We start from the raw sequence: 9,862 nt of genomic DNA on the forward strand, positions 1-9,862 counted from the left end.
TTAATTTTGAACTGTGAAATTAACCTTGGCTTGTTACCGCAGCAAGAACACCTGAAACACATTCAAAGAATTAGAAACCCAATCATCTTATAAAAACAATGAACATTTCTAAATGTCCACTCCTTACATTGCCCTATATTACAACCCTGTTTCCAAAAAAAGTTGGGACACTGTGTAAAATAAAATAAAAACAGAATGCAATGATGTGCAAATCATTTAAACCCTATATTTTTCAATAGAAAATTGTACAAAGACACCATATCAAATATTGAAACTGAGAAATGTTATTGTTTCTTGAAAAATATATGGCCACTTTGAATTTGATGCCAGCAACACATTTCAAAAAAGCTGGGACAGGAGCATCCAAAGACTGGAAAAATTGTGTAATGCAAAACAAAACCTGGTGGAAAATCTCTCAACTAATTAGGTTAATTGGCAACAGGTCAGTAACATGACTAGGTATAAAAAGTGGATGAGGATGAGTCTTTCAGAAGTAAAAAACGGGGAGGGGTTCACCACTCTGTGAAAGACAAATAGTGCAACATTTTAAGAATAACATTTCTCAATGTAAAATTGCAAAGAGTTTTGGGATCTCTTAATCTATGGTACATAGTGTCATTAAAAGATTCAGAGAATCTGGAGAAATCTCTGTACGCAAGGAATAAGGCCGAAAACCTATATTAGATGTTCGTGATCTTCGGGCCCTCAGGCCGCACTGCATTAAAAACAGACATGATTCTGTAGTGGAAATCATTGCATAGGCTCAGACACACTTCCGAAAACCACTGTCTGTTAACACAGTATGTCTCTGCATCCATAAATGCAACTTCAAACTCTATCATGCAGAAGAAACCATATATATACATGATCCAGAAATGCTGCCGCCTTCTCTGGGCCAAAGCTCTTTTAAGATCCTGTGGTCTGACAAATCAAAATCTTAAATAATTTTTGGGAATCATAGATGATGCGTCCTTTGGGCTAAAAAGAGGGACCATTTGGCTTGCTATCAGCACACAGTTCAAAAGCCAGCATCCGTGATGGTATGGGGGTGCATTAGCGCACATGGCATGAGTGACTTGAGGCACCATTAATGCTGAACAATATATACAGGTTTTGGAGCAACATATGCCACCATTCAGATAACGTCTTTTTCAGGGAAGGCCTAGCTTATTTCAGCAGGACAATGCCAAACCACATTCTGCATGTATTACCACAGCAAGGCTCCGTACTAAGAGTCTGGGTGCTAAAATGGCCTGCGGGCAGTCCAGACTTGTCTCCTATTAAAAACATTTGGCGAATTATTAAATGACAAATACAGCAAAGAAGACCCTGAACTGTTGAGCAGCTGCAATTCTATATCAAACAAGAATGGGACAGCATTCCAGTTTCAAAACTACAGCAGTTGGTCTCCTCAGTTCCCAAATGCTTACAGAGTGTTGTTAAAAGAAGAGGTAATGCAACACAGAATTAAATATGCACCTGTCCTGGCATCAAATTCCAAAATGGAAAGTACTTTTCCAAAAACATTACAATTTCTCAGTTTTAACATTTGATAGGTTGTCTTTGTACTTTTTCACTTAAATGTAGGGATAAATGATTTGCACATCATTGCATTCTGTTTTTCTTTGCATTTTAAGCAGTGTCCCAACTTTTGTGGAAACAGGGCTGTATATTAACCACATTACTTTACCCAAATGCAGGGTATACAATACGATACAACCTACAAACACCTAGACCTCCTCTAGGAGTCTTGTTCTCTGCGCAATCCAACAGAAAACATTTTGCAGAAACAACAACCATAAATGTAGTCAATGTAGACAATCTGGGGCCAACACTTGACACACTATGTTCCATCCTACTCATCTCCCCCCTTTGACTAATAGCCTTCATTAATTAAATCCATGAGTAGTTAGAATTAATTGCATTTGTAACGAGTCCCTTGCCTGTTCCCGTGGAGTCATTTGCAATGTAATTACAGCTATCTAATTATGATGTCATTATTCTGTATATTTTGCGTTGGTAAATGTAGATCAAGCATGTTGTTAATTCAATGTCTTTTCCCAGTGGAAACATGATGGTCTCTGATTCGCTTGTGTAAGTTCTATTCGAGGAGCCAGTCCGATCCCTGGTTGTTTTGATTAGGGGAGAGTGATCACTTTTTAAGTGGGTATTTGGGGAGTCTAAACACTCACATCTGGACGTCATCCATGTCAGAAGGTGGGGTTCCAGAACTAGTTAGAAGGATAAGGCCAAACGGATGCATGAGTCATGCTCATATTTACAGAAGTGTTAACACGTGCACAAATGAAAACACCCGCATTGGCACACATGCTGGCACATTTACATAAACACACATGCATGACAAAGGGGTCAGAGTTTAGTGCAACCAGGACATGAACCATTTATAGGAACATGCCAAAACCGGAAGGATTCCATGCTGACATCATTATGTCAATAAAATAACCTTTAGAACATTAAAATAACAACAATATTACAGTGACCCGGGTCATTTAGCTGACCTATAACCCTCCTGTCCCGTGATGGTCACAAGGCCCAGTTCACCTTCCGGTACTGTACACTGACCATCCCAGAAGTTCAGAGAACCAATCACAATAAGTCAAAGGTTAGGAAACTCTGGTCCCGGAGGGCTGAAACAGTTCTGGTTTTCATCCTCTCCTAATCCGAGACTAATTCAGACCTGGGACATCTGAGGGTATTCCAGACAGATGGCTTAACAGATTCAGGGTTTCCTTTACATATCTGGATTCTCTTAACCAAATGACGGAGTTATATTCCAAAATGTCTGGGTCGTACCAAATCATTTGGCTATGTGAAGCGTTGATTCGTTGATCTGACAACTCATGTGACCACAACATCAAAAAAGGTAAATGACAAGACAATGACAGAAAATGTGATGGACATCATGGAGTCAAAACAACAGGTAACAGGTTTAGTTCACAGGATTTGTTGCTATGTTTTCTGATCAGGCTACACCTCAAGCTGTTTTTCTGGAGCCAAAAACTCAAGATATGGATTGACAGGGCTTGCTAAGTTAATAATTCAGCTTTCTGGAATAGCCCTCAGGGGAGTGTAATTAACAAGCAGGAAAAAACAAAACAACAGAAGATTTGAGCAGGGCTGTGATCCATTAGTAACACTCCCTTCTCCATGCACTTATGTGGCTCCCTGTCAGAGAACCATCTGTACACTTCCCCACTATGTCTCATCTCCATCTTTCTCACTGTCACTAAAACCCGAGAGAAAGAAAGTGTAAATGTAATTTCCTTTTTTTTTTTTTTTTAACAAACGTGTTATAGCGCAACAGGACAGACGTTGCCCAACCTTGGAATACATACTGAAGCTGGGTTTTCTATTCAAAGGAACTTCATTTGTGTACACGGGAAAAGCAATCTCACGATTCTCATAACATTACCACATTCATTTTGTATGCTACCAGACTTCAAATGACCAATATCTGGTTTGAACTTCATGTTGCGGTTCCCCTGAGCTGAGACAAAAACCTTTTGTGTCAAGGAGCAATGTTCTTGCTTTTTGAGGTGGACACAGTCAGGTGAAAGGGGTAATGTTTACAGGTCATGGTTTTCTCTGGGTCCTCTCCTCCTTGCTGTCCTCTGCTACCATTGAAAAATGGCAAAAGTAATCAAAGAGAGGAGTTAAGAAAATGTGTACAAGCAAACAAATCTGCACGTAATGAGACTGTCAGCCCAGAAATTACTTGAATGAATATGAATCCCATAATAGGCTGAGTTCAAGGTTGTAATAAATACCTTTGGCTTGTTGTGCCAGAAGCTGCATGGATAAAAAGTAGCATAAAGTTTATTCAGCTATGGTTTGTCTCCTCAGATAAAACACCAGTCTGTAAGGCACAGGTGGGTATCCTGGATTACAGAAAACTGTTTAGGAGAGTTTTTTTCCCAAACTCCTCCACTCCTATCCTGGCAGGCTATACAACAACATTTTTGGAGGGTTCACAGAGAAGCAGAGGACAAAGGAGTTGAGTAAGCGTTGCACAATTATGAAAGTTGCATCAACAGTCCTTATCTGACATTTTTGGTGTGGTAAATCCTGGGTTGCTGTCATTGTAGTTGCATCTGGTCAGGGAGTATTTGCTGAATCAACAAATAATAGGTAGTGCTTTTAAGATTGTGGCCCACACTTCAATTCCACTCTCCTCAAAGTTTGAATCCAACTGTCCTTCTAACTGGTTTTTCTGGCATCCGGAGACTTCCAACTGGAGACGCTCAGAGCTTGTTCCAAAACAAACATGCAGCGGCAGCCTACATTTGTGGGTATGCATAGGCTGCTCCTCAGCTTGTCCAGAGGTTGCCCTGAAGAAGATCCACCCCCCACACACTGCCATTGGACTGAACCACCAGGCAGACAAGATGATTCTGAGTGTCTAATCCCTTCAGAGACAATAAATAAGGCCCCAAATAGGTCGAACACATCATAATTTCAGACCATCTGAGTGGACTTGATGGGGAGAGTATACTCGGAAATGGCACTGTGATGGCAAACCTCCAGCTGGACGGGCATCTTCTTCCCCAGGGAAGACTTAAATAAGGACTCCCTAGAGCGCAGGAAGGGCCTCTTGCACAGCGCACCCCAGAAGAAGCGCAGCACCGACGGGCTGAGGAAGATAAACACCCAGGGGTCCAAGATGGAGTTGGCAGAGAGAAAGAGAAGAGCAGTGCGGTCCAATGAATCGTTAGCGTATGACTCGCCCATAGAGCTGATGTACACCCGGACCTAAGAGACGGGGGAGAGAAGGCACTGATTAATGTCCTGATTTAATGACTTATTGTGGAACCCACCACTGCCACTAAATGGTTAAAGCCGGTCCAGTGAACCACAGCAAAGCCTTGAAGCACATACTCAGCAGGCCAGCGTGTGAAATAATCTACACATGCAGAGAATGCTCTTGCAAGCGTCCTGGTTTTCTCATGCTCCCAACAGTAATATATTCAGAGGTTATCGTCTCTCGTTCGCAAAATGTTACTGGAATACGTAATAAAATAATTTCACAATTTTCTTAATTTGCTCACTTCCTAACTAAACATATAGATGCTTTTTCAGCAATGAAACCACCCACTAAACAATGTCCATTAGAACAAAGAATGGCAAAATAAGTTTTGTCCGATAACTTGACCCACCCCCAGTATGCATTACAAGTTCCAAGACAGTCGACGTACAACCACTTCTTGAATCTTCTGAGATGATTTAGAAATCACCAAACACCACAAGATGTGCAGTTAACAAGGGCCCATAGATAAAATGCAAGAAGGTTACGTCTAAAGTGGCCAGTAAATAAAATGCATTTCGTGATCAGCATAAATGTCAGATTATTGGAAAACGTGGTTTAGCGGGCTCAACTGCTCACTCTGGTGCAAATGCACTGCTGCAGCAAAGAAAAAAAATATGATTGCGTATTAATCATTCAATAATGGAGATAACAAAAAAAAATCTAAACGTGAATAGAGAAACAAACATTGATGGGACACTGGAGAGGCAGCATGTGAACCTTGTTTTTATGATGACTGCTAGCCTTCACACTGTAATAAAAAGCACACGCAACACCACACACTGCCAGGCCCCTGACATTCAGTCATAAACAATTATTGACCGCAAATGAGAGAAAAAACTAAAGCAACCATGAATGGTATGTAACACTTGCCTAGAGAGTGTCCTGAATTTAAAAGGATTTAGGATTGCTCTTCACTTGAAATGTTGTTAATCATTATTTAATCATTATTTTTCAGTAGGATATATTAACTAGACCAAACAAGATGAAAATATGTAGTTCCTACACATATTATGGGAATCCTGCAATGCATATGGATCTTAATACTTCTCAAACATACAGGGTATATAGGGTTTGTTAAAGCTAATCAAACAAGGGAAAGTAGGCAGAGGCCTGTGAAATACGACAGTTTAAATAGTTACTCCACATTCTAAATGACACAGAGTGAAAGAGGTATTATTCGTTTTACACCATTCCCTTTTGCTAGATTCCATGAAACAGATGCTATTTTCTAAATAAAAGTCCAATAAAGTAGCCTTCATAATTATTGAGGACCTGTAATGGTGTTACCAGGTCAATATGTTACAAGAGATTTGCCTAACCCAAACCTTAACCCTAACCTTAACCCCAGTGCTGTGATACCTAAACTTAACCCAAACCTTAACCCCAGTGCTGTAATACCTATCCTTAACCCAAACCCAGTATTTGTGCAAATTTGTAATGTATGATACATGTTTGATAAATTTAAGTAGTGTTCGTAACATATTATATATTTTCGTACTGTTCGTAACATATGGTATGTTTGTCTGGCGTTCGTAACATATGATCAGTTTCAATAGCGTTCGTTACGTTTATGTTTTACGCCAATTTGTAATGTATTATACGTTTTGGTAGCGCATTGTAGTGTAACCTAATGTAACAAAACATATCATATGAAACCGGAGCCATGGATTTACATAAAATTGTTTACGTATTCTTCTGAGACCAGTTTGCAACCATTGCACACACACATACACACACACAGACACACACACACAAACACACACACTAAGCTTTGTGTATGGAGTTTGGAGTTCACAAGGTGGAGCATTCTACACGTTTACCTCAATGCAGAGTGTAAAACCACAAAGAGATTGGAAAACACACCAAAACATAGGCGGATGTTTGTACCTGCATTATGTACCAGATCTGAGATATTTGCTTTTTATAATTCACTCAGACTGTTCGGGCAAAGCGCTGGTATAGATTTTTCTGTACACATGAGGCGACCCCTCCCCTTGTATTAAACAGTTTTTTTTATTAACAATTCCACTAAAACATACTGTAGTTTGTTGATCACTGTACGTTTCTTGAATGTGTTTACATCGTAAAGTAACTGTCGGCGTGATTGTTTAGTTGTGGTTATCCATTCCACTGATGCTTTATTTTGAAGATGGAAAATCGATTTATTATTAGAAATAATTTATGTGAACATCTTTGTTGAAGTAGAATTCCCTCTTTATTGTGAGTCTGTTTTGCATTATAACGTGCTTTGATCAGTACAAACATCAGCCAGTTTTTGCCAAATGTATGCCAAATTATTATGTTGACTGAAAAGAGCAGTGGTACCTCATATTTGGAAACCCAACTGTTTGGATGGTAGCTGTGACTTTAACCATGAGTTCATATTGAGAAGTGCAATATGATGCAATTATAACCCAATGTAAGAATTATTATTAGCTTGTCTCAGTACGTTCACCTAAAAATGTTGAGTCAGTTTAATTTAAAATAACAAAAGCTGATCCCGCCCATGTTGTGTTAAAACACTGAGGGATGGGCCTAGAGAAATGTAACCAGTGAGATATTGATGCAAGTACTGACCACTACACAATCTACTTTTTTTTAGCCATGTCATGAGGCTACGCAGCGTTTGTATAACATTCCGATCATCACAAATATTGCAGTAAAACATATATTGGGATATGACTGAACCCATAAGGCACACTAATATCAACATTACTACTCTAAAACAATAAAAATAATACGCTGATTAAAGTGTTAAGCTACCAACTAGAGAGGCATTACTGATTGATTAATTTGCGCAAAACACACGTGTTAGAAAATAAAAAGGGGCAAAGATACACTACTGACATTATCCTTAAAAAAATTTTTTTTTAAACTTACCACCAGAGGAAGTGTACAAATCACGAATATCACCGTCATGAACACCAGTAATATGAGATGCTCAACTTCTTTGGTCATGGAGAGGACACTCCGGTCTTTTTTACTTCTAGTTGTCACAGATCCCCCATTTAGTTTGCGCCTCCGGTACATCAAAACCAGGTGATAAACCACAAATGCGTTACAAGCAGCTACAGAAAGGACTAAAATGAGGATAACCGTAGCGTATAGGACTGGGTAAACTCCGTCTTCTTTCATTTTCGGATTCATGTCAATGAAGCACCACGTCCCCGGGCAATATTGCACGAAGTCCCCGAAACCCAAGAAGGGCATGGTGCAAAACAACGCGCAAACCAAATAGATGAAAGGAATGGTGATGTATCCACAACGGCTAGTGATGTGCCGCCCGTAGAAGTAGGGATACCCAATAGAGAGGCATCGCTCGAACGCCATGGCGAAAAGGATAGATAAAGTGGCCAAGCCGAAAAAAGTCATACAGAATCCAAAATACTCACACATTGCGGGAGGGCGAGTGGGAATCATAGCAATAAGGGTTGTGTTAAAGGAATAGGCTGCAAGGACTAAAGGGCTGACTAGACAGGTGCCCATCAAGTCCGTGACGACCAACGTGGTAACCAGAACGTGGAAGAGCGACAGTCGCTGCCGGCTCTGGTCCTTCCTGCGCCGAATCTCCAAAAGGATTAAAGCGGCCAAGTTCCCTATCACTCCGGCGGAAAACATTATCGCGTTGGTGCGCGGGTTCCCATTGTCTGTGTGCTGGCTCATGTCGCATTTTTTACTGTCGTTCGCCATAGAAAAAGTGTGCTTCTGTCAAAGATTGCAGTGTTATCTTTTTAGAATCGTTTCCAAAAGTATTCGCTGTTCTTTACAGTAAAACAATGAAAGTTAGGTTCCCACCGCAATATAATATTAGAAAAACCCCGAAGTACAACAGCCTCCTGTACCTCCTAATAAAGTGTTCTTGTGTTTTGAGATATGCTCCGGTATGAAGGTTAGGACAGCACTATTGTGATGGAGCCTCGTGCTTTCTTATCCCACCTTTTCTTCTTTTCTTCACGTATAAGTAGAAACTATAGAGCCTACGCTATATTGTCCCTGCTTCTATGTTGTTTCTTTTCCAGAGAAAAAATAAAGCTAGAAGAAAACTGGACCAGCTCACGTGTAGTCATTCTGTCCATTACTTGCGGGGCTGTGTTTTTTTGTATTCCTTCGATAAAAACGAGGCGGATGTTCGCGAGTGAGCCATGAGTTCCGCGAATGAGCGGTTTGAATGAAGTGATGCTAGGATGTCACCACTAAGTCGGCACACCCTCTCCTTAAATACCAGGGTGGCCACATTTTATTCAGAAGACTGTCAGTCAAACAGTTCTATCGTTTCTGAGATGCTATAATATTAATAATATAATGAATATAAATAATGTTAATAATAATAATGGGGATTTAAAGAGCCTTTCAAAACCTGTAAGGCCATTATTCAGCAAACCGAGGTGAAATTTGTTTCATTTTCGAGATTCACCAGGCATTCACATTTGTGTCTCGGTTCAGGGTCCTTCCAACATTTAGGGACTTATGTGAACAGCCTATTGCCAACATGTCGGCATACACATTTTGTATTATTAGGCCTTTTACAAAATGTTCTCATCAATGCAACTTTGTCATCGACACGCAAATCCCCATGCTAAACAGTCGAGTACATTTGATACGGTCTAAAAGGTCTTTATTGGTTTATACGTACTCAATAAATCCAATAAATTGAATTTTATTCTGTAAATCTTCAATAATAACTTTTTCAAAAAGGGTCAGTTCCATAAATAGCTGGCCTACTCAACATTTGTCTTGGTAAACAAAAAAGGTTGATTTACTGAATAATTTCTAAAATAATATTCATCAAGTTTAATATTTTTGTGATAGAAAAAGATGTTGAGGTTTTTGAGAATACGTTTGAATATATTGATATATTAGACCTTTTTGACTATAAAGGTATTAGGATATTTGTGTCCTTATTGCTATCCAGATGATCGGAATCATATTTTATTTGGAAAAAAAACCTGATTCTAACATTAAAATGTATCATGTCAGGTAACCAAAATATAGAAAATCACGATCACCACAACATGTCCAAGACAAAGTAGTGCTGAT

The 9,862-nt window shown here is 39.6% G+C and overlaps 1 protein-coding gene across 1 annotated transcript; it reads right to left on the reverse strand.

Moving 5' to 3' along the window:
• Positions 1-1,584: 1,584 nt before the first annotated feature.
• Positions 1,585-8,981, reverse strand: ptger2a (prostaglandin E receptor 2a (subtype EP2)). The gene is made up of 2 exons (XM_010892341.4): positions 7,706-8,981; positions 1,585-4,770 (listed from the first exon to the last, which is right to left on the reverse strand). Exons 1-2 carry the CDS (start codon positions 8,513-8,515, stop codon positions 4,477-4,479), a joined length of 1,104 nt encoding a protein of 367 aa, XP_010890643.2. The 5' UTR covers positions 8,516-8,981; the 3' UTR covers positions 1,585-4,476.
• Positions 8,982-9,862: the final 881 nt, after the last annotated feature.

This window comes from Esox lucius, chromosome 15 (assembly GCF_011004845.1).
Source record: "Esox lucius isolate fEsoLuc1 chromosome 15, fEsoLuc1.pri, whole genome shotgun sequence".
Lineage (NCBI taxonomy): Eukaryota > Metazoa > Chordata > Actinopteri > Esociformes > Esocidae > Esox > Esox lucius.